The sequence below is a fragment of the Martes martes genome (assembly GCF_963455335.1).
Source record: "Martes martes genome assembly, chromosome: 4".
Classification (NCBI taxonomy): Eukaryota; Metazoa; Chordata; class Mammalia; order Carnivora; family Mustelidae; genus Martes; species Martes martes.
The window spans coordinates 52365015-52390362 of NC_137891.1; the positions used below are offsets into that span (position 1 = coordinate 52365015).

The 25348-nt window shown below is 36.2% G+C and overlaps 1 protein-coding gene across 7 annotated transcripts; it reads left to right on the plus strand.

The window, feature by feature from the left end:
* The first annotated feature begins 1438 nt into the window (after positions 1 to 1438).
* Positions 1439 to 25014, plus strand: ZFAND1 (zinc finger AN1-type containing 1). 7 transcript variants are annotated; one of them, XM_080801497.1, is made up of 9 exons: positions 1447 to 1511; positions 8915 to 8957; positions 10736 to 10775; positions 12614 to 12741; positions 12829 to 12920; positions 13691 to 13812; positions 23603 to 23758; positions 23866 to 24040; positions 24364 to 25014. In XM_080801497.1, exons 1-8 carry the CDS (start codon positions 1457 to 1459, stop codon positions 24034 to 24036), a joined length of 807 nt encoding a protein of 268 aa, XP_080657623.1. In that variant the 5' UTR covers positions 1447 to 1456; the 3' UTR covers positions 24037 to 24040; positions 24364 to 25014. The 7 variants fall into 7 exon arrangements, with proteins under 7 accessions (XP_080657626.1, XP_080657629.1, XP_080657623.1 ...); XM_080801498.1 differs by having other exon boundaries at positions 23866 to 24078; positions 24364 to 25012; XM_080801502.1 differs by lacking the exon at positions 8915 to 8957 and having other exon boundaries at positions 23866 to 24078; positions 24364 to 24417.
* Positions 25015 to 25348: the final 334 nt, after the last annotated feature.

Consider the following 25348-nt stretch of genomic DNA (forward strand, 5'->3'; position numbering starts at 1 on the left):
TTGAAGAAGCACCTAGAGGAGAAGCTGGCAAAGGAGACTAGAGATGAAAGCGCTAGCACCTGCAATCTTGGCTACTTTAATTATCTGATGTTCCCTATACTCCCAGGGTAAGTGAACTGAAAAAATAAGAGTATTTTAATTTTATGATTGGACTGATAAAATACCTGCCATCGATTTAGGACATTCTAAACATTTAGTAAAACTCAAGAAAACCTGTTATTGATTGATTCAACCAGCTAAAAGAAACATGCAAAATCTAAAAGAAACATACAAAAAATGATTCTTAAATTCAAGAATACCAGAAGTTTTTGATACTTGAATTTTAATCCTGGCTCTTCCACTAATTTGGGCAAATCATTTAAATGCTGTGACCCTGTTCTCTCATCTTAAAACAAAAACAAAACTGATGCTGGCATAACTAAATGATATCTTAGGTTGCTTCTAGCTCTAAAATCTAGAGTTTCTCCAGGGACCCAAGCAAGTCTGAGATGGAAATCTTAAACAGATTTATGCAGGAGCAAACCTTGAAGTAATAACTGTTTCCCAATTTCACCCTTTCCCCTTCTCAATGAACATTGATTTAGATAGACCCTGTTATACACAAGGTATTGAATATTTTTCCAGTCCATGTCATGAGTATTTTTTTTTTTTTTTATGAGTACGTTTTTGATCGCCGCTCATCCCACTCTGAGTCGTGTCTGGTGTCACACCAATGGAATGATATCCATTCGTACTCCACCTACAAGAGCCTCTATTTCCTTGGTGCCTTTGAAGTGGCTCATCAAGTACATGAGACACCCTTCTTCCCAAAAGAATCACAAGCTTTCTTCAGGGAGTTTTTTTAAATGAGACGGGGCTCTCTAAACTGAGGGACTCAACGCGGTTCAGTACACACTCGGGACCTCAAGAACTACAGACTTCCCCCTCCCCCAGAATTAAATTTTTTAAAAAAAATTTTACTTTTAACAAGCCTAATGATTCCCTTGCAAGAGGTATTTACTTTATTATTAAGTAACAACGGTGCAGGACAAATACAGAATTGAGCAAGGTCCTTCTTCACTTGATGACTGCAAATACTTGTACCAAGCACTGTGCCGGTTCGGAGATTTCCATAAATTTAAAAAAAAAAGACAATCCTCGTGAGGTCGTCCCCGATTTGGGTTGCAGCACGGAGGGAACTTCAGCATGCACAGTCTTCCAGGTGAATAACTGGATATTTCCTTTAGGACAGGATGCAAAGTCTTCTGCCCAAGAAGACAAACAAACCAACTCCCTTTTCTTCGCGCCACCTCATTAGACTCCTGGATCGCACATACATTCACAACTCAGCGCACTGACAACAGCTTGACTCCTTCCGGTGGACGCACCGGCCCGGCAGCAGGCTCCGCCCCGAGGCCCGCCACATTCCCGGCAGGCGCCACGCGTGCGCCGTAGCCCCGCCTCTTGCGGCGCAGTGATGGCGGAATTGGACATAGGGCAGCACTGTCAGGTGGAGCATTGCCGGCAGCGAGGTGATCTAGCAGTTCTTAGCTCCGGGCATGGTAGACTGGGTCCCACTATGTCTTCACGGATAGTGGTGGCGGGCGAGGGGGGGGGATGGGGCGGGGTGAAGTCTGAGGAGGTAGGGTGGATTCGTCTCTCCTGGGTCTGCAGTGAGATGTGTTGGTATTTTTTCTTGCCCCAGAGCCTTTGGAAGAGACTTGTGGTCTCTTCAGAAGCGAACCATGCAATTTCCGAAAACATGCCTTGCAGTGTTCCCTTTGTTTTTCGAGTGTGCCTGGCCAAGAACTTGTGTCCTTCCTACTCCTTTTTGATGTCGGGAGACTTGTGTTCCCCTGTCATCCCGCCACTACAACCTTGGGCAAGCCACTTTCCAAACTTTTTAATCTGTTACTTACCTGTCAGATGGAGTCGGGCGAGGTCAGTTTTTCACCTGGCTTCGTGGCTTCTCGTGAGAATGCCCTTAGCTTTTAGCAGATTCTCATCCTCAGACTATTCTGCTAAATGATCTTTATGCTCACTCAGTTCCTTGATTGAATATTGTTGACTCAACAAACATTTACCAAGCATCAATTTTGGTGCTGGAACTACATAGGAGGGTATAAAATACAGTCTTTTCCATAGAAAAGCTTTCAGGATAATGTGCATTTTGGAGCATTAGTAAAGCGATGTTCTCTCTACAGTCAACTGAGAGCCCAATTTAATAGCCAGTGGTAGTGTGGCACAAGCTTTAAGATGTTCTACACTTGGACAGGGAAGTTTCCAAAGCATTAGAGCGATACAGAATGCTCAGTCTCTGGTATCTGGGTTTTGCTTCCAATGTGTGCTGTCACAGTTGACAGTTACTACATAGGGTGGCAAATAGGTTTCATCTCTCATTGCAGCTTCAGTTATTGGTTGTAGGTACCCAGTGACAAGAGGACTCCGAGATTTAGCCCAGTTTTATTGGGAATGCCACAATGGTTTGGTGATACTTGCTGTGGGCAGGGGGGGAAAGGGGCACACTACCCTCTATGTTCTTCTAACTTACAGTCTTTATGTGTATATTTTACCACTGGCTGTCATCGCCAGCCATTCAGAAAACCTGTATTTCCTTTCATAGAGATCTCTCATAGAGAAGCTGAGCCAATTGGTTTTGACTGTAAGTTATGTTTATCTCTGGTATACCTGATTACTAAGTCTGTGGTATCTGCCAAATTCAGGGATCTCTTAAAATATAAATATATATGAAATGAGTCCAGGGTTTACCTCTTCTGGAGTAGTGGAGAGAGGGTTAGGATTTAGAGGGTATTAAGGGAGTATCCTAAATCTCACTTAGCTTCTGTATGGATAGAAAGATAGTTTCCTACCTTGATCTTAACTCTTCCCTCTAGGTCCTTTTGGTCTGCATTTAATATCTAATTCATCATCACAAGTTTCAAAATAGCAAACATGTACAATTTTTCCATTTTGAAAGAGACATAGAAGTTAGAATATTATATGCTTCAATTTCCTCTTGTTGACAAATGAATGCATACTTTTTTTGGTATGCAACATGCTCACAGTATCATACCTCAGAACAACAGTGTCAATTCACTTAGCCTACTTCTGAGGTAGAAGAACTGTATTCAGACCCCCCTGGTCCTACAAGCACAATTATCCAGGGATCCCTTTGGGTTATGATAGGACCTCTTTCTGTTTTGGTTAAGGTACCCTATAGGATGAGACCTTTTCGGGGGCAACTGTAGTCGTCTCTAAAATGTACCTTTTGTTTTCACTTTGTAAAAGTGCGATTGGACATAACAGCTTCACTTGACTTTATAGTTTCAGGTGCACAATATATGGATTTAGCAATTCATTTACTACTCGGTGCTTACCATGATAAACGTAGTCATCGTTGTCACCATCCAATGTTATTATAATATTATTGACTACATTCCTTATGCTTTTCATTTGTGACTTGATTATTTTATAACTGGAAGTTTGTATCTCTTAATCCCTTTATCTGTTTCACCCATTCTCTCACCCACCTCTCCTCTGGCAACCAGCAGTTTGTTTTGTGTATTTTAGAGTCAGTTTTTTTGTTTGTTTCTGTTTTAAATTCCACATGTAAGTGAAATCATATGGTATGTCTGTTCTGTCTTATTTCACTTAGCATGATACCCTCTAATCCATGCATGTTGCCACAAATGGCAAGATCTCATTCTTTTTTTAAGGCTAAGTATTATTCTGTAGTATATTTACGTATCACATCTTTCTTTCTTTCTTTTTTTTTTTTTTAAGGTTTTATTTATTTATTTATTTATTTGTCAGAGAGAGAGAGAGCACATACAAACAGGCAGAATGGCAGGCAGAGGTGGAGAGAGAAGCAGGCCTCCTGCCGATTAGGGAGCCCCATGCGGGACTCAATCCCAGGATGCTGGGATCATGACCTGAGCCCAAGGCAGCAACTTAACCGACTGAGCCACCCAGGCGTCCCTTACATACCACATCTTTATCCACTCATCTATCATTGGACACTTGAGTTGTTTCCATATATTGGCTATTGAAAATAATGCTGCAGTAAACATAGGGGTGCATATATCTTTTTGAATTAGTGTTTTCATTTTCTTTAGGTTAATGCCCAGTAGTGAAATGATTGAATCATATGGTATTTCTTTTTTTTTTTTAATGGTATTTCTATTTCTAATTTTTTTAAAGAGCCATTGTGACAGGTGTAAGGTGATATCTCACTGTGGCTTTGATTTGCATTTTCCTGAGGATTAGTGATTTAAGCATCTTTTCCTGTGTTTAGTGGCCATTCTTATATCTTCTTTGGAGAAAGGTCTATTCAGGGCCTCTGCCCATTTTTAAAAATCAGGTTTTGTTTTTTTGATGTTGAGTTGTATGAGCTCTTTATATATTTTGGATATGAACCCCTTTTCAGATACATCATTTGCAAATATCTTCTTCCATTCAGTAGGCTGCCTTTTTGTTAATGGTTTCCTGTGATGCACAAAAACTTTTTTATTTTGTTATAATTCCAAGTTTATTTTGTTTCTGTTACCTTTGCCTTAGGAGACTTACCTAGAAAATGTTGCTAATGCTGATGCAAGTCAAGGAAATTACTGCCAGTATTTTCTCCTAGGAGTTTCATGGTTTTAGGTTTCACATGTAGGTCTTTAATACATTTTCAGTTTATTTTTATGCCTGGTGTCAGAACTTTTTTTGGTTTCATTCTTTAACAGGTAGTTGTTTAGTTTTCCCAACACCATTTATTGAAGAAACTGTCTTTTTTCCCATTGTTTATTCTTGCCTCCTTTGTAATAGGTTACTTGACCATATAAGATTTTAGGCCACTGTTTTCGTTTTCATTTATCTCCATGTATTTTTTGGTTTCCTTTTTGATTTTTTGGTTACCCACTCATTGTTTGGTAGCATGCTATTTAGCCTCCAAGTATTTGTGTTCTTTCTAGATTTTTTTCTTGTAATTTCTAGTTTCATACCTTTGTGGTTAAAAAAAGATGCTTGATAATGATTTTAGCCTTCCTAGATTTATTGAGACTAGTTTTGTGGCCTAATAGGTTACCTGTCTTAGAGAGTGTTCCATGTCCACTTGAATGTATTCTGCTGTTTTTGGATGGAATATTCTGTATATGTATTGTGTCCATCTGGTCTAATGTTTCATTCAAAGTCACTGTTTCCATATTGATTTTCTGTTTAGATGATTAACCCATTGATGCAAGTGAGTTGTTAAAATGCTCCACTGTTATTGTATTGCTGTCAGTTTCTCCCTTTGTTAGTAATTGCTTTATGTTTTTGAATGCTCTAATGTTGAGTACATAGATACTTGTTATATATATGCTCTTGTTGGGTTCCTTTTATCATTATGTAGTGCCATTGTTTGTCTCTTGCTCCCGTGCTTGTTTTGAAGTCCATTTTGTGTGCTGTAAGTATTTTGGCTTCCATTTGCATGGTATGTTTTTCCAACCCTTTACTTGCAGTTGTATGTTTGTCCTTCACATTGAAGGAGAGTCCCTTGGAGGCAGCATTTAGATGGATCTTGTTTTTTAATCCATTTGGTTGCCCTATATCTTTTGATTGGAGCATTTACTCAACTTACATTTAAAGTAATTATTGAATAGTATGTACTTATTGCCATTTTGTTACTTGTTTTTTGGTTGTTTTTGTAGTTCTCTTGTTTTTTCTTCTCTTGCCCTCTTGTGGTTTGATGGCTTTCTTTAGTGTTAGGCTTGGATTCCTTTCTCTTTATTTGTATATATCTCTTATAGGTTTTTGATTTGTGGTTATTTTAAGGTTCATATATACCATGCATATGGCAATTTATATTAAGTTGATGTGGTTGCTTAAGCTTGAACACTGTTCTAAAAGGATTATATTTTTATTCACCCACCCACATTGTATGTATGTCATATTTTACATTATTTTATGTATCATTTGACTCATTTTTGTAGATACAATTCATTTTACTGCTCTTTAACCTCCATGCTGGGTTTTTGTTTTTTAATTTTTTTTTTTTAAGATTTTATTTACTTATTTGACAGACAGAGATCACAAGTAGGCAGAGAGGCAGGCAGAGAGAGAGAGAGGGGTAAGCAAGCTCCCCCTGGAGCAGGGAGCCCGATGCAGGGCTCGATCCCAGGACACTGGGATCATGACTGGAGCCGAAGTCAGAGGCTTTAACTCACTTAGCCACCCAGGTGCCCCTCCATGTTGGTTTTATAAGTGATTTTTGTCTACTACCTTATATGCTTGCTCTTACCTGTGAAATATTTTCCTTTCATGAGTTTCTTCTAGTTCAGGCCTTTTCTTCCTACTCAGAATTCTCTTCAGTGTTTTGTCTAAAGCTCATGTAGTGGTGATGAACTCTAAGTTTTGTTTATCTGGATGATAACTTTGCTGGGTAGAGGATTTTTGGTTGCAAGTTTTTTCCTTTCAATACTGCGGATATATCATGCCACTATTTTGTGGCCTATAAAGTTTCTGCTGGAAAGTTAGCTAATAGTCTTATGGGGTTTTCCTTGTATATACCTGTTTGTTTTTTAGTTTCTTCTTCCTGCTTTTAAAATTACCCTTTTGGGAGGCGAGTAGGAGAGGCAAAAGGAGAAGAGAGAGAACATTAAGCAGGCTCCATGTCCAGCATGGGAGTCCCAATGCAAAGCTTGATCTCGTAACACTGAGATCATGACCTGAGCTTTAATCAAGGGTCAGAAGCTTAACTGACTGAGCCACCTAGGCGAACCAAAAATTATCTTTTTCATTACTTTTTGTCATGTTAATTATTATGTGTCTTGGTATGGACCTCCTTGGGTTCATCTTGTTGGAGGTTCTCTTTGCTTCTTGGATATGGATGACTATTTCCTTCCTCAGATAAGTTTTCTGCCCCCTTCTCTCTTTTTTCTGGGATCCCTATAATGTGAATGTTAGTATACTTGATGATGCTGATTTCCCTTATCCTCTTCTAATTTTTTATTATTTTTTTCTTTTTTACTCTCCAGCTTGGTTGCTTTTCATTATCCTGTCTTCTGGATTTTTGATCTGTTCCACTGCCTCCCCTTATCTGTTCTCTCTAGTGTGTTTTTTATTGCAGTTATTAAATTCTTCATCTCTGACTGGTTCTGTTTTACATTTTCTATATCTATGTTGAAGTTCTCTGAATTTCATCTACTCTTTTCTCAAGTCCAGTGAGTTTCTTTGTGACTGTTACTTGTTTTCATTATTGGGTATTTTGCTTATCACAGTTTCTTTTAACTCTTTTGCTGTGATTTTTTTGTCCTGTTCTTTAATTTGGGACATATTTCTCTCTCATATTGTGTAACTCTGTTTCCATGTATTTGGGAGATCAGCTATGTATCTTGGTCTTGAAAGTTAGTGTACATGTGTTGAAGAGGTCCTGTGGTGCTTGTAGTGCAACACCCTTCAGGGCCTGATCACCAGAACCAGGTGCTCCAGGGGTGTCTTCTCTGTGCGCTGCATGCGCACTACTGTTGTGGCTGAGCCTCTTTTGCCTTCAGCCCCACTGGCTGCAGTGACCTACTTTGCTTGCTATGGGCAGAGTTTGGTTCCTGCACTGTTGAGAGGCCTTGGTGGGCTTGGAAGTGGCTGAGCCAGCATTCAGACTAGGTGTGCACAGACAGCCTCTATGGTCCAACTGAATGGCAGGGCTTTCTCCCTGTGTGGCCTGTTAAAAGCTGTTGGAACTTTGGGCGTGCTGGTGTGTGGGGTTATCCCTCACTTCCCCAGGGCAGGAGTGGCACTGGTCCCTGCTGGGACTGCTTGGAGAGGAGCCCCTTTAGAGGGAGTCTGCTGAGGTGAGCGGGTTGGATGGGGTGGGAAGGCAGGTGAATGCATGGACAGAGGCACCCTGCTAGCAAGGTAGTTGGAGAGTGTTAATGCTGGTTTCTCCAAGGGCCCTGCTCTCTAACCTGGGAGAGGAAAAGAGAAATGATACCCTCTAGCGCTTCTGTTCTTGGAGAAGTCTGAGGACCCTGGCCCGCTAGCACACATTCTGAGATTAGTAAATAAATTGCCTTCATGAATACCCAGGTGTTTTTCAAACTGCTGTTTCTGTGCTAGTTGCCAGCAGTTACTTATTCTAGCTTTTTAAGGGTGAGGACTCCGTTCACTATTGCTTCCAGCTCTAAGAGATTTTTAAAATACCTGGAGGTGACCTCTGCTGATTTTAAAAGCTTGTGAAGTTTAGCCTCACTGGTTTTCAAAGCCTGATATTATGAGGACTTCTCTTCCCAGTGCAGATTCCTGGTAGCTGGGGTGCTTAGTATGGGCTCTGATCCTCTAGCTTCTCTGTGCTTGTGTCTCTATATATGTCTAGTTTTACTGCAGGTTTGGGTCCCAACTGTGTCTCCACTCCTCCTACCCTTCCAGTATGTCCTCCCTCTGTAGCATTAAGTGTGGAAGGTCTATTTCATGTCTTCAGGCGTTTTTCAGGTGTAGCTTTTATCTTGGTGTGTCTGTGGGAGGAGACGAGCTTAGGATCCTCCTACACTGTCATCTTCTCATTCCCCCAAAGCTTCACTATTAAACACTTTGCTTAGCATTGCTAGGTTAGTAAACTGTGGAATCAGAGTTGAAACCTAGGATTTTCACTTCAAATGCAGGATTTTTGCAGCATACAGTACTCAGAAACAATACATAATAAATCTGGGCATCCAAAAAACCCCAGTACTTTTTTTTTTTTCCTGATTTAGCACACTACTACAAAGAACATTTAATCTCCTGATAATCCAGTCATTCCCAGAGTGCTTGAGGTTGTGATAGCTTTTATTTAATCATTACTTCCTACACTAGGATATAGGTCAAAAAGAAGAGTTCTCCTATAGATATAGTTCAGTACTTTAAGGATCTTTTTATTTAAGAAAACTAAGTCAAAATCAGATACTGACCAGTGCATGTAACATTTTCCCCTCAATTTTAGATTTTCTTCCTTTTGTGTGTGATGGTTGTTCAGGAGTATTTTGGTAAGTTAAATTTTTATACAGGATTTGGGAGTAATTTTAGTGTTTTTAATATGAGATTTATTTCTGAAAAGCAGAATGATTTAAAATAGTTTTTAATTTAGCCACTGATATTTTATATTATAGTAATTACTTAGAAAATATAGTCCTGGGGCGCCTGGGTGGCTCAGTGGGTTAAAGCCTCTGCCTTCAGCCCAGGTCATGGTCCCAGGGTCCTGGGATCAAGCCCCGCATCGGGCTCTCTGCTCAGCGGGGAGCCTGCTTCCCTTCCTCTCTCTGTCTACTTGTAATCTCTGTCTGTCAAATAAATAAATAAAATCTTTAAAAAAAAAAAAAAAAGAAAATATAGTCCTAGGCTCTGATTACTTATGCATACATGTGGGTAAACTTTAAACTTTCAGAAATGAATTTGTCTGTGTGATTTTACATAAAAGTTATATTGTGGTCTTGTAATCATAAGGAGAGAACATAGTGACAATATAAAGAATATGGTAGAAGGGACTCCTGGGTGGCTCAGTCGGTTGAGCATCTGCCTTTGGCTCAGCTCATGATCCCAGGGTCCCAAGATTGAGTCCTGCATCCGGCTCCTTGCTCTGGAGGGAGCCTGCTTCACCCTCTGCCTGCTGCTCCCCCTGCTGGTGCACATGTGCTCTCACTGTCTGTGTGTGTGTCTCTCTCTCTGACAAATAAGATCTTAAAAAATAAATAAATAAATAAAGAGTAGGGTAGAAAACAATCCAGACACTTCATTAATTAAAATGAAGAATCTAGCCTATACATTTCTTAAATTGAATATCACATGTCCTTTGCACATACATCACATGCAAGATAAAACCTGGGAACTAACCAAAGATTTTGAAAAGGTTTTTTCTTTGTAATTAAACTTTTGTGTTTTAGGCCTTCTTTTTTTTTTTTTTTTTTTAAGATTTTATTTGAGAGAGAACATGAGCATCTGGGGATACGGACAGAAGGAGGAGGGGGAGAAGCAGACTCCCCACTGAGCAGGGAGCACCATGCAGGAGTAGATCCCAGGGCCCTTGGGATCATGACCTGGGATGAAGGCAGATGCTTAACCCCCTGAACCACCCAGGTGCTTCCATGTTTTAGGCATTTAACTTATTAAATAGAACATGGAAAAAATTAATTATCTTCAGAAGATAACTTCAAGATTTATTTGGATTAAATAAAAGTGATGCATATTTTTCAGAAGTAGAGCATTTCTTTGACATTTTATTCCTGAGGGTCTTTGACAAATAAAAGGAATTAAAAGACTCTTTGTATTTGCACCCACCTTGAAGCACTCAGAGGCAGTTTAGAGTGGTGAATTGTTTTTACTCATATTGAAGTTGAACAGTTGGGTTTTGAAACTTTTGAGACTATAGATGCTCTTTTTGGTTTTTTTTAAGATTTTATTTATTTCTTTGACAGAAAGATCACAAGTAGACAGAGAGGCAGGCAGAGAGAGAGGAGGAAGCAGGCTCCCCGCTGAGCAGAGAGCCTGATTTGGCCCTCGATCCCAGGACCCTGAGATCATGACCTGAGCTGAAGGCAGAGGCTTAACCCACTGAGCCACCCAGGTGCCCCTAGATGCTCTGTCTTTAATTTGTCTGCAGTTTATTCTTACATGCAGAGTTAATGTATTGTGAGTATTCTTAATGATACTAACCATTAACCATTTAATGTAGTGTGAGTATTCTTAAGGATACCATTTAATTGCTACAGTTATCTTTAAGCACATCACTTGATTGAATTTAAACTTTTTCTTTTTTTAATTATTTAAGCCTTGAACATAGAAGCAGGGAGTCACACAGCTGTCCTGAGGTATGTTACTAGTTCTAATAAAATGCTTGTATTTAATGTACTTTCATTCAGAATTTGAGTTTAAAACCAGTCAAGGAACCACAGATTAAAATTTAGCATACTAAACCAGTTAGGTAAAGAGGCTCTTAGTTCATTTTCAGTTATTTTTCTCAGTTTGTTTTAAAGAAAAATTGGTTTCCTTGGTATTTATAAATTGTTATCAATTTTAAACATTGCAGTTAGGTTTAGGTAGCCCACTTACAGCTTTAGGCTCTATATTTATAAATCTACAATGGAGTTAACATTTTCATCATATATTCCTTCAAGTTTTCCTCCACCATTTTGTTCATTGTCCTTATTTCCTAGTGTTAGGATTCGTTATTTACAGATTGTTCTGACTCAATCAGCCTTAGATCACCAGGAACAAAACTTTAGTCCAATAAAATCCTCACTCCAGTTCTGATTAAATTGAAAGATTAATAAGAACAGTTAGATAGAAGCCAAAATATCACTGTTACTACTCACAGAGGATAAACTGAGTGATGAAGCTTAGTGTGGTGTAATGCAGGCTGCAAAGGAAATCCAGAATTAGGCAGATTTTCCTACTAGTCACAGCTGCGCTTCACCAGGTTAGGCCTCCTCCTAGAGAGCAGTTCAGTTCCAAGAGGGAAGAAGAAAAAGCTGAGCCCACCATACCAAAGGCAGTTTTCTCAAATTTATAAGTTGCTTCATCTCCTTTTGTCAGAGAAAGGAAGGAAGTTAAACTGAAGCCAGTTGATTTGGCAGAAAGCTTTGTGCCTCACATTTTTCAGTTGATATTTTATTCCTGCCCAACATTTACCAAGCACTTTACTAAGGATTTTTATATGTGTTTTCTCAATTATAGAAAGAAATTAGCTTCAGTCCAAATCTGGTCCTTTGAGGCTTAGGTGATTTATGTAGGAAAATAAAAATTAACATTTTGATACTGTGCAAATTAATTGGAGAGAAGTAGTCATATAGGAAACACATTGATGTTTCTTCAGCTTGTTAATCTCTGTGCTTTCCTTTTTCTTACGATATCGCTTGATTTCTGTGAATGTCTCATAGAATGTCAATTAAGATCTCCTTAAATGAAATGAAAATAATTTTACCATTAGATCAAATTTGGAAAAACAGTCAATTCCAACAAGATATAACTACCATTTCTATATAGGAATGCCCTTTGGCTGTAGATTTTAAGACATTATTTCACTAAATTCATTCAACTCTAAAAACCTAGTTACTTAAAACTCAAACTAGCCTGACCTGGATTTTTCTTTTTTTTTAATCTTGTAAAATCTCTTCTTCCTGAATATTTGCTGGTAATGTAATAGTAAATGCAGAATAGAGCATGTAGCAAAATAGAGAATGTATCATTGTAAAAGCTATCTTTAACCTTCTGTATCATGGAGAAACATACTTTTAAGTTTTCTCATACATATATATAATATATATTTAACTTCCTAAAATCAGCATAGAAAGTAGTTATGACTTGCCATTTGAGGGTTGATGAAATGATCACCTAAACATATTATTATGGGGGCATCTTAGTTTAGGACTGATACAGAGTAGAAGACTAAAATTATGAAAAGTAACTGAATAGTCATTTTAACTTGACTTAGAAGATAAATATACCATAGTAAGAAAGTTATGAAAATGTAGAACAGTCAGCAGAGTAATCCTTTCTCACACCTTATTATAATCTGTTATGTGAGAGTATGTAAGTTGTTCTGACAAGTTTAAGTGAAAGCGATATGAATGTTGCCTTCCAAAATAGATGTTGATTTGCTTTAAATGTGAAATATATAATGCCATTTTCCCCTTTGTACATTTTTCAGGTGACTGTAATCAATGAGAAACTGAAGTCAGATAAGCCTACATCTTACCCATGCTCATTCAAGGACTGTGCTGAAAGAGAGCTTATGCCAGTTAAATGTCCTTACTGTGAGAAGAATTTTTGCTTGAGGTGATCACTGAGATCATTCAAATTCTGTGTCTCTGTTTAAGTTGTATGCAAATACATGAACTAGTGTCACTCTTCTGTTGCTCACAGGCACCGTCATCAGTCAGATCATGAATGTGAAAAACTGGAAATTCCTAAGCCTCGTATGGCTGCCACTCAGAAACTTGTTAAAGACATTATTGGCAAGTATCTAGAAAGCTTGTTTTGTTGTTTCCATACTGCTGTATATTTTTTACAGAGTATTGCTTCTTTGATCAGCTCGCACATTATGGAAGGTGTTTTTATGGCCTCAATGTTTGTAACTTGGTATAGATTTTGATGACATTTTTGTGACCGTATTTCTCACAAGGGCTGTGTGACCAGTGAAAAACTGGGAATTCTATGGATGTGCCCTACCAAATGTTCTCTTTTACTGGGCCACTTAGATCATCTGGTTAACTATCATGGCTAGACATGGTATTCATAAGGCCAATGTAATGGTTTCCTTTCTTTAAATATGAATCTTAAGTCTCATCAGCTATCCTATGAATGCTACTGATAATCTGAAGCACCAGGAAGAATGTGTCTGTGGCTTAGACCAGTCTCTCTGGCAATATGTTCAGAATTTTCATTCTCTATTAGGATAGTACCTTCATTTAAGATCTTCTATAGCCAAATTTCAAAGTTTCCTGCAGAAGTATTAGGGGTTGTTTTGGATTAAATGGGCTTAAGTTGGAAAAAAATCACATAACAGTGAGTTTTTTGATATGAGGATTGCTTAGGTCAACCTCACTGTATTTTTTTAATGGTCATGTAAATATAATACCAACAAAAAGAATGTGGTCTCTATATACATCCATTGTGTGTAATCTGTGTACATTTCAAGGCATAACTAATAAATAGTAATTGGTAGAACTCTGGAAAATGTAATGTAAAAATTCTATGTGCCTATATGCTTATACTTATTCCTTAGATTCTAAGACCGGAGAGATAGCAAGTAAACGACGGAAAGGTGCAAAAAGTAGTGAAACAGCTGCAAAGGTAGCATTGATGAAATTAAAAATGCATGCTGACGGAGATAAGTCATTGCCACAGGTGGGTCTCAGAGATTTTTTGGAAACAGAAATGTTCCAAATATGGCTGAAGCTCCTTTTTTACTCTTCCCACCCATCAAGTAACAGCTAATCTGAACCTGATATGTACTGTTACTAGTATTATATGGTATATACTTTTGAGTTTTTTACACTTTACAAAGTGTCAGTGAACCATCTGTATTCCTTTTTAACCTTTTTTTTTTTTTTCACTTGGCATCATGTTTTTTAACACTTACCCATGCGGATACATTTAGTCTAATTCATTCATTTTGATATCATTTTGATAGGTGCACATTATTCCATAGTACGAATATACCACAATTTATCCATTTTCCTAACGAACAGACTCAGATTTTTTCTAATTTTTTTGCTATTATAAACTGTTCTAGTAGTGAACATCCTTGTGTATGTGTGGGAACATTTTTCTAGGGTGGTCCCTTTAAGACTCCATAATATCAATTATATTTTATATAATATCCCAGTACATATGTACATACATGCATACATATGTATATATGTACGTTAACATAGTTTCAGAAGTAATACCTAGTTCTGTTGTATACTAGCCTTATGTGTTACATACTCTGCTGTTTTTTGTTCTGTTTCATTTTAAAGATTGTTGATTTTATAACCTTAAATGATGGAGACCATCAATCAGATTGAAAAATGCTACTTTAAGGAATATATCTAGAAATAGAAAAGCTGGGTCATGGGGTTTCCTCATCTTCTGTTTTACTAGATAGTATCAACTTTCTGTTGTCAGTGGTTGTACAGATTATCTCCTTCCTATAGTATCTGAGAGTTTTCAGTGTTTCTTGTTTCTATCTTACTGAAGTTTGAGGTTGAATTTCCTTTGTGACTAATAAGGTTCAGTTACTTTGCATTGATTTATTGGCCATTTTATGTCTGAATTATTCATGTCCTTTGCACATTTTTTCTGTTGGGTGTTTTCCCCCCACACTTTAAAAAAAGGTTATAGGATTTTTTATATATTCTGAATTCCAGTGCTTTCTTGACTAAACAAGTTTCACGTATCTTTTTAGTCTATGGCTGGTTTTCACTTTTTTTTTTTTTTTTTTAATTAATTAATTAATTAATTTGACAGACAGAGATCACAAGTAGACAGAGAGGCAGGCAGAGAGAGAGGAAGGGAAGCAGGTTCCCCACTGAGCAGGGAGCCCGATGCGGGGCTCGATCCCAGGACCCTGAGACCATGACCTGAGCTGAAGGCAGAGGCTTTAACCCACTGAGCCACCCAGGCGCCCCTTCACTTTGTTTTTGACTCTTTAGTGGTTCAGACTTTAGAATTTTAATGTACTCAAATTTAATTTCCTTAAGATTTGTACTTTTTGAAATGTTATTTTCTTATATCGTCCTTTTAAAAGTTAAAACAAAAATTATCAACTCTTTGTTCCATTTGGAACTTAGTTGTAAGTGTAGTAGATTTTTTTCCCCCCAGTAGGGTTTTATACATTTGTTCTATACGTTTAGGATTAATTTATGGATCTCAGTTCAGTTCCTTTGGTCTGTTTGTCTGTCTTTGCATTAAGAGCAAACTGTCTTAATTATCATAGTTTTATAATAAGTAGGACAAGTCATTCCACCTTATTCTTTGCTTCCAACCACATCTGTTCTTGGCAATTTATTCATTTGTAAACATTTTAGGATCACTTTGTCCTGTTCTTTGAAATTGCAATTTTCGTAGGAATTCTTAAATTTTAGATTAGCAGCAGTTGACATCTTTTAGAGTTTTGATTCTTCCCATCCACATCTAATGATTTCCAATTTTTCTTTAGGTCTTCTTTTTTAATGTCTTTAACATTTTATAACGTTTATACATATTTGTATATCTTAGGCTCCTCATCATTTTTGTTGCCATTTTAAGTGACAGCTTTAAAAAAAAAATTACATGTTCCTAATGGTTATTGCTCATTGTTGTATGTTGTCTTTCTGTCCAGCAAATAACCTTTCTAATAGTTCCCATAGTTTGTAGATTTTCTGGGATGTTTTCTGTGTAGCAATATCTTCTGTGAATGACAGTTTCGTAGGTTTCTTTTTTTTCCCCCAAATTTTCTTTTCTTCTTCTCCTTATTTATCTTAGTGCATTGGCTGAGATCTCCAGAAGTCTTGAAATAATGTGGGTGAGAGTAGGCATCTTCATCATTTTTCTGACTTTAATGCAAATGACTTTAACGTTTCATCATTAAATGCTGTGTTTGCTGTAAATTTTTGGTAGTAGACTTTATCAGGTTAGCAGTACTTATTTCTATTCCTAGTTTGCAAGGAATTTATATCATGAATAGGTTTGAACTCTTACTGTAAGTTTTTTCTACATCCAGTAGGATAATTGGGTGTCTTTTCTTACCTTACAAATGTTTTGAATTACATTAATCAATATTTTTGTTGAATCACCCATATATTCCAGAATAAACTGCTTGACTCTGGTATGTAATTCTTCTAAAATGCACTGCTAAGTGATTAGCTATTATTTAGTGTTTGATATTAGTACCAATATTATACACATAAAATTGAGTAGCTTTCTTTTTTATTCTTTGAAATCTTTGTGGTGAGTGAGGATTATTTGTTCCTGAAGGGTTGTTTTAAAGGGTGTTAACAACCTTTGAATCTGTTGCCTTTTTTGAGGGGAGAATTTTGAATACTATTTCAATGTGTTAAATGGTTTGTGGTTTATTTGAGTAGTCGTTTTTTTGAAATTTTGGTACATTTTTTTTAAAGGATTTTATTTATTAGAATTGGAGTACCCGAGTTTGGACTAGGGGGAGGGGCTAATGGAGAGGGAGGGAGAGAATCTTAAGCTGACTCCTCATTGAGTGCATAGCCAGTGTTTGGGCTCAGTGTCAGGACCTTGAGATCATGACCTGAGCTGAAATCAAGAGTCAGGACACTTAAGCAACTGAGCCACCCCAAATTATAGTAAACATTAATTTGTCTTAAAACTTCCTGTTTAGTGTAGATTTTCCCATTTATTTTTATAGAGTTGTTCAAGTTATTTTCTTATGTTCCAAAATCACTATTGTGTCTTTAGTAGTCATTCCATTTCATTGTTAATATTTTTTATTAATATTTTGTTTACCCCTTTAACAATCTTGCTAGAGCTTTGTGTATGTGTGTTTTAATTTATGTTTTAGTTGTTTTAGAGAACCATATTTTGGTTTTAGTGCCCTCTTTACTGTTTTGTTTTTGCCTTTTTTTTTTCTTTCTGTGTCATTGAATTATTTTATATTATTTCCTTTTATCTACTTTGCTTAGATTTTCTGGTCTTTTTCCATCTTCTTGCAGTGAATTTATTTTCAGCATACTTGTTTGGGCGTGGGGTTTTTTGTTAACTTGATAGTTTAAACAGAGAAAAGTTACAAGAGGAGTACAAAGAATTTTTCCATATTCTTTATCCGAAGGTATCAATTATTTACATCTTGTCCTTTTTGCTTAGTCATTTGCAGTCTTTCTCCTGCCACCAGCCCTCACCCATTTGTGTGTATTCATATGCGTGTCTGCGTGTGTATGTGCATACTAATTTTTGGTCTGCTTGATCTATCAGTCTGAGACTGAGGGTGCTAAAATCTCCCACTATAACTGGTTTTGTCGGATTTCTTTCTTGTAATTCTAATGGTTTTTCTATACATATTTATTATCAGGTACATGGAATTTCTTATATCTTTATGAATTTTGCCTTAAATCTTATTTTGAATGGTAATACTGTTTCACTAGCTTTCTTTTAGTGACTACTTAACTATTACATCTTTTTAAAATCCCTTTATATTTAACTTTTCTCTTTTGTTTTAGGGTGTCTCTTGTAAGCAGTATATAGCTGGACTTTGTTTTCTTTAATCCAGTTTGATAGTATCTTTTATAGGTGAGTTGAATCCATTTATATTGTGATCACTGATACATTTGAACGTATTTCTTCATCTTAATGCTTTTTGCTCATCAACCTTTTCCTTTGATTATTTCCTCTCTCCTCACGTCTTTTATATTGATTACATTTTCTATATTCCCTTTTACTCTGCTGGTTTAAAACCATTGATTATAGTCATTGTTGGGTGATTATTTCTTAATATTTTCCCTTTTTTTTGAAATCTTGATTTGATGGTTTTAAAATTACAAATGTAGTACATGCTTTTACAAGTGTAACCTTTAAAAGATGTATAAAGGGAAAAACCAACACACCATCCTCAGCGCATGTCCTTCCCATTAAGGCAGTGGTTCTCAATTGAGGGTGATTTTTGTCCCCTAGAGTTGCTTGTCACAACTGGACATGGGGATCCTATGGTATCTAGTGGGTGTAGGCCTGAGATGCTGCAAAGCCTCCTATTATGCATAGGACAGTGGCCACAGTAAAGAATTTTCTGGTCCAAAATGTCAGTAGTGACAAGGTTGACAAGGGCTGCCCTAAGGTATCCAATAATATATTGTTCAGATTACTTTGCAGTTGTTTCGTTACTGAAACATACTGTTTCATTACTGAAGCATAATAGTAAAAATTTGTATAGCACTTACTTTGTTCCAGGCCCTCTCCTAACACATTTAATCATTGCAAGGAGCTTCTGATATAGGCACTATTATTTCTGCCTAAAAGGTAAGAAAATTCAGGCACAAAAAGGTTAAGTAATTTGCTAGTAGCATAGCTACTAAGTGGAGAACTACCAGTTGAAACCAGGTGGGTTGGCTTCAGAAACCATGTTCTTAACACGGGTGATAGTTTATTGTGGGGAATGCCACAGGTCTGTAGCTGTAACTTTTCCCCTTGCATTAATGTGTGTTTGTGTTTAGACACATGTACTTACATGTATTTTATATATATATATATGTATATATATACACACACACACACACACACACACACCCATGTGTATGTGTATATACATATAATTTTACATAAATGGAAATGTTTACTTGTATATGTATGCAAACACAAAGTATCTTTTGGTCATTATTTCATTATTTTATAAAAATGGCATCATATCATTTAGTCCCTACTTTTTTCTTTTTAATACTCACTATATATCAGGCCCTGGGGATACAAGAGTAAATAAAAGTCCTTGCCAACATGGAGTTTATATTCCAAGGGGTGAGAATGGCTATTAAATATTATATATGATACCATGCCAAATAGTGATTATGGCTATAAATAAAAATATGGCAGCTTTAGGTGGGCTATATATCGTTATCTCTATATATCCTTGTCATTCATGCCCAGCAGAAATTCCCTCAAGGAGCTGGTGTGGCTTTAAATCGTTCTTTAAAAAACTAGGTAAATACTCCAGTGTAGATATACAGGTCTTTTTTTTTTTTTTTTTTTTTTTGGCCATTTTTCTCTTGATGAACATTCAGTTTGTTTCTAGTTTTGGTTACTCTGCTAAATAGTCTCAATCTGGTTTCTTATTTCTGTGAGCTAAATTCCAATGAGTGTTTGCTTGGTCAAAGGGTATGTATATTTTAAATCTTTGTAGGTGTTGCCAAACTGCTTTATAAAGAAATTGTAACAATTTACATTTCTACTAGCAGCAGTTATTAAGTCAGCCTTTATTGACTGATTACACCATGCCGAGCATTGTTTTGTGGCTTTAAATTTTTTATCTCTTAATGCACACACTTCTGCTGGTACATTCCATAACTGGAAATACTGGAATATTCTGTATTCTGTGTCCTCATTTCACAGATGAATAATCTGAAGTTGTCTAAGATCACTCAGGATGAGGCTGCCCACCTACCCAGTTTAATATACTGCCTCTTGGGGCCAGACATGAAAGTACCCTTTCCTCCTCCCCTGGTTTGCAAGTAGCTGTTATCCTTTTTAATATTTTCCAGTCTAATGGCTATAAAAAGATATTTCTAATTGCTTTAATTTGCATGTCCTTGACTACTGTTCAGTTTGAGCATTTTTTAATATGTTTGTTGGCCATGTATAACTGCTCTTTTAGTCACCCATACATATCCTTTGATCATTTTTCTCCTTGGTTGTCTATTAACCAATATTCATATCCTTTTATGTTGTTTGGTCAACTTATGGAAATTCTTGGAGTATAATAGATGTTAAATTTTTTTTTTTATCTATAATCAGTCTGCTTTGGAAATTATTTTTTTCAAAATCTAATACTTTCATTTTGCTTATGTATCTCATTGACATTATCAGTGGTTATTTTTTTCTAAGATTTGTCTTTTTTTTTCTGCTTGGTTTTCTTTATTTTTTTTCATCTTGCATTTGTCTTTAATCCATACAGAATTTGTTTTTAGCATAAACTATGAGCTAAGGACCCAATTTTATTTTCTTCCAGTTTTTTAGCTGATTTTGTCATCACCAATTATTAAATCATGTCTCCTATTGAAGGTGTTATTTGGTATTTCAATTCATAATAAGTTTAAGATTTATTTTTACTGGGTCTATTTTTGGATTTCCTATTCCACTCATTTTTTACTCATACCAGTACTGACTTGATATGATGCAATAGCTTTATAGAATGTCCTAATATAATAATGTAAGTCCCATCTGTATTTTTTCTTAGCAATTTTATTCTTTATTCACCCATATTATTCATCCTTATTATATTCAAATTAAATTTTATGGGTGGGGGGTTGGTCAAATGGGTGAATGGGAGTGGGAGATACAGGCTCCCAGTTATGAAATGAATAGGTCATGGGAATAAAAGGCACAGCATTGGAATATAGTCAATGATATTGTAATAGCATCGAGTGGGACAGATGGTAGCTGTGTGGTGTGCATAGCATGATGTATAAACTTGTCAAATCACTATGCTATACACCTAGACTAATGTAATGTTGTATGTCAACTACAGTAAAAACAAACAAACAAAAAAACCTCTTGGGATTTTCATGGTTGTCTTGATGGGACAAGGTTTTGAGTGACAGACTCCAGTAGGTAATTTTAAAGATTTTAGGCTCTTTGAAGGAGAAATGGAGAAACTGAGGAATCATTATAAATAGCAAGAGAGAACACAGCATAGTCTTAGATACGTGGCTTCCTATGCACCCCCATTTCCCCCAAGAATATAAGTTGTGAATAATAGCGCCAATAGGATGTAAAGGTTTGGCCATTTATAAGAAGCCCCCTTTGGTATTCTCAGGAGGATTTATACCCTCTTGAACTCTTCCTCTTTGTAGTGGAGATTCTGGCTTCCTTCCTACTCACTAGGTGTAAGCAACTGATGTAAAAGGTCCTAAATACATTATCTAGTGATTTCTGTAAGTTAGGTAAAGTAAAATTTACTCTCCCAGCTAGTCTGGACTATAAGTCCTGACTGAAATTTTTCTGAGGGATTCACTTTGGATTTGCATTATAGGATATGTAATGTTGTCTAAGAATTCTGTAAGTCTTTTCATTTATTTAGCTCTTGTTTTGTCTTCTGTAACATTTTGTTTTTCTTCATTTAAATCTTTTTCCTTATTTTCATCCCTAATTATCTCATGGGTTTTGTTTCTGTTGTGAACAAAATATTTCCATCTACCTCTATATCCAGGTACTTACTGCCAATATAGAGAAAAAAAAGGTGTTTCCTGTTCATCTTACTTAGTCACATCACCAAATTCTGTGATTTTTTTTCTTTGCCTTCATTTCCTAGGTAAACAATCACACCCTACTAACAAATAAGGATAGTTTCAATTTCAGTTTTTCAGTAATTATACTACTTAATTCATTTTCTGTACTGTATTATCTAGAATCTCCACTGTAGTGTTTTATAACATATTAAACATGTGCTTACATTTTTAATTTTTAAAATATATAATTACCAGTTTTTCTCTCAGAATCTAAAGTTACTTAGTATTGTATCCTCTTGAATAAGACAAGGAGTTTGACATGCTTTCATGTCCAGTTGAGTGTGTCTCTTCCCTTCATCTTTTTTCACACAGAATTCTTTTTAAATCAGTAGCTGTTAAAATTTACCAACATATTTTTTGAATTTCTCCTTTCTTTAGGACTCACTTTTAACTTTTATTTTGGCTAAAGTGCTATGATTCGTTCCTTAAGAGTTTTCACTGGTAAACTTCAAGTCTTCTGAAAAAGCCCTTATTTTGCCCTCACTGGAGCTGGATTGTCCATTAGATTCTCTCAACTCTCTTAATATACTGTTCATTGGTCCCTGTTTATTATTGAGGAAGCATCTGTCAATCTTGTTCCTTTTTGGGTAATTAGTCTCTTTTTGGTAGTTAGGAGTTTATGATATTTTCTAATTATAGTGCAGTGTTTCTACATATGAATTTATTTTGATTGCTCATGTTGGCCCTGGAGGTACATTTTTAATTTGACTTATTTTTTTTACTTTTGGAAAATTATAGTCATTACCTCTGAATATTGCTTCCTTCTCTTAACTTTTGTTAGACATATTTTTGGGATTTATAATTTCTATCTTTATGTCTATTTGTGCTGCATTCTAGAGAACTTTCTCAACTACACCTTCCGATCAGTTAAACCTTTTTATTGAATACTATTGAAATTTCTCCTGTTTGAGTTTATTTTGGAAACTATATTTTAAAATTTTTATATTTCTCATTGGATCTTCATAGCTTGCCTTGTTTCATTTCTGCCTATTTTTGATTCATACCTTTTTGTTCCTTTTTTATGGATATATCCATAAAAGTATCTTTTTCAAGTTCATTTAGTTCATCTGCCCATGGTAAGTTAACCTTTGTTTTGAATTTCCATTTATAGATTCCACATGTCTGTCTTAAGTAGGAAGTGTTCTTGCTATATTGCTCACTGTGGTCACTCACCTCTCCCTCTTCAGCAATTTTGCACTTTCTTCCACTGGCCAGTTTACTCAGATTGTGCTTTTGCTCTGCAGAGCTTTTCATATTATTATGGATCCATTTACTCAGTTGGAAGACCTTGGGTTTGTTCACTGTCAGGAGGTTCTCTCTGTACTTCTCTGCCTTCCTAGATACTATTTTTTGTAAGCAGTATCTTAAGTTAGCATTCAGCAGCACCTTCTTCAGCGTCCTTTCCTGGAGCACAAATCCAGTGCTAGCCTCTGCTTCCAGGCAGTGAGCCCCATCCAGGTACTTCATCCCCCTGTGCCACTGTTGTTTCCCACTAACCCACAGCTGAATTTTGGACTACTGCTTTCTTTTCTGGTGCTTTGAAAGTCTGGCTCAGCCTGCCTACCTGTCACTTGTGTGTGTTTGTTTCATTTCTGATTCTCACGGATGCTTGTCTTTTTCTTTTTTCTTTTCTTTCTTTCTTTTTTTTGGGGGGGGGTGAGGCTATAGCTTTTAAATTTTTTCCTTTTTTATTTATGCTTTTTTTTTTAAGATTTTATTTATCTGACAGCACAAGCAAGGGGAGCAGCGGGGAGAGAGAGAAACAGACTCCCTGCTGAGCAAAGAGCCCGATATGGGGCTCGATCCCAGGGCCCTGGGATCATGACCTGAGCTGAAGGCAGATGCTTAACTGACTGAGCCACCCAGGTGTCCCAAAAAACTCAAACTCTTTTTAAAAAAAAATGCTCCTCCCTTCTCCTAGGTTTTGAACATAAAATCCCAGGAAAAGACCTTTGATTGGCCTAATTTTATGCCACATCTTGTCTTTGTATAAGCCTGGGGCCTTAGGTCCTATGCATATGCATTTAGGTGGATTCTTGGGTACTGTGATTGGTATTCCCACTAAACGATACATCATTAGAGGGTAATCATCTAACCACAAGAAGAGAGGAAGACAGGTCACCAAATAAAAGCAGATGCTCTCTATTTATATATATGTGTGTGTGTGTGTGTGTGTGTGTGTGTGTAATCTGTATTTTGACTTTTTATTTTTACAGAAAGAAAGAGTTTACTTTCAGGTTTTCTTACCAAAGGGGAGCAAAGAGAAGAGCAAACCAATGTTCTTTTGCCACCGATGGAGCATTGGAAAGGTCATAGACTTCGCAGCTTCTTTAACCAGTCTTAAAAATGATAATAACAAATTAACAGCTAAGGTAACAACTGGTTATAATTTTTCTCTAAAAGCTTGAGGATACCTGTATACCAGCATGTTTGTTTATTACAGTATGATTTATTTCCCTTAATTTATTTCCCTTAACAGAAATTAAGGTTATGTCACATTACTTCAGGAGAAGCCTTACCCTTGGATCATACTTTGGAAACCTGGATTGCTAAGGAGGATTGTCCTTTATATAATGGTGGAAATATTATCTTGGAATATCTTAATGATGAAGAACAATTTTTAAAAAATGTTGATTCTTATCTGGAATAGTCATGTAAGGATTCAAGCCAGAAATGATGAGGAAAATTTTATGTTAAGTCAATTCCTTTTACTACAAATACTATATATATATATATATATTATTTTTAAAAGTTGCTTTTTAACTTATTTCCATTATGTCATAATTTACACTATCAGTTTCCTATTAAATTAAATTTGAATTTTTGTGTTAAAGTTTAACTATGAACAGACGTTCAATTATTAGCAAATTCTTATCTTTAGCTTTTATTAGGTTGTGCTTAGTAACAACAAAAAGGTGTATTTCATTTAGTTAATGTAAGCTGTTGTGACGCTGCTGCATATCCTCTTTACTTTCAGATCTAAGCTGAAGGAATGACTCCTGTTTGGGATATTGCTACTTTTAAGGCAGAGGAAAAAAAAAAAGAAGAAAGAAAAAACATGTTTCACTTTTGCTTTAAGCAAGTAACCTGGCCAAGTCTCATATTATGAAGCCAGGATATATAGCCTTGACTATATATCCAGATGTATAAATTGATGTGTGTACATGAATCATAGAAACTTGGAGGCCATCTCATTCATTCTTCTAAGTTTTTAGATGAGGAATCTCAGAGGTAGGAAGAAGAAATGACTTTCTTGGTGTTCTCTTAACCGCATTGGGGCATATCTCTCTGATAAAGGTCCTCCTCCAGTAGGATTTACCTTTTTTGTTTGTGTAAATGTATTACAAATGAGAGTAAGATGACGTAGCATAACTTCATTACATTATCTTTATATATATCAAAGCAAAATACATACCAAAAGGAATTATATTTTACCAACACATTAAAATGAATGCTTCTGACTGATCTATCTCTTCCATTGGTACTCAACAAAGTACTATAGAAGAAATAGAAATGATTTCTTCCTTTTCCTTTTTTCTTTTTGGCAAAGGCTTTGTCTCTTTTCTGTTTTAACTGTCATGGACACAAAGTAGCTTTACATAGAATTAAATAAAGGAATTAAATTCAGAATGTTCATCTCTTTGTATTTTCATGAAAGGAATGGAGATAACTTCTGACTTCTGTCAGCTACTTACTTGTTCATTTATTAAGGTAATTATTTGAGTATGTACCAAATATAAGAATTTGATTGTAATTGCCACCGTGGATACAATGCTGAGATGTATGCGTACTTATAAAAAAGCTGTGTAGCAGATGCCGAATGAGTAGATAGACAGTAAATATAGGTGTTCCAGTGGTTCTTTTATTAGAAACTACAAGACCAGAAGTAGAAATAATCCTTAAATACATTCCCAGAGACCAGAAAGTTTTAACACAGACCTTAGCATCTGTCATAATTACTT

Bases quoted from the DNA above. Each gene is read 5' to 3' on its own strand.
- ZFAND1 (XM_080801497.1), top strand. From the start codon at position 1,457: ATGGCGGAATTGGACATAGGGCAGCACTGTCAGGTGGAGCATTGCCGG. The intron at 1,512-8,914 runs GTGATCTAGCAG...CCTCAATTTTAG, and splicing joins GGAGCATTGCCGGCAGCGAG to ATTTTCTTCCTTTTGTGTGT. The intron at 10,776-12,613 runs GTATGTTACTAG...TACATTTTTCAG, and splicing joins AGTCACACAGCTGTCCTGAG to GTGACTGTAATCAATGAGAA.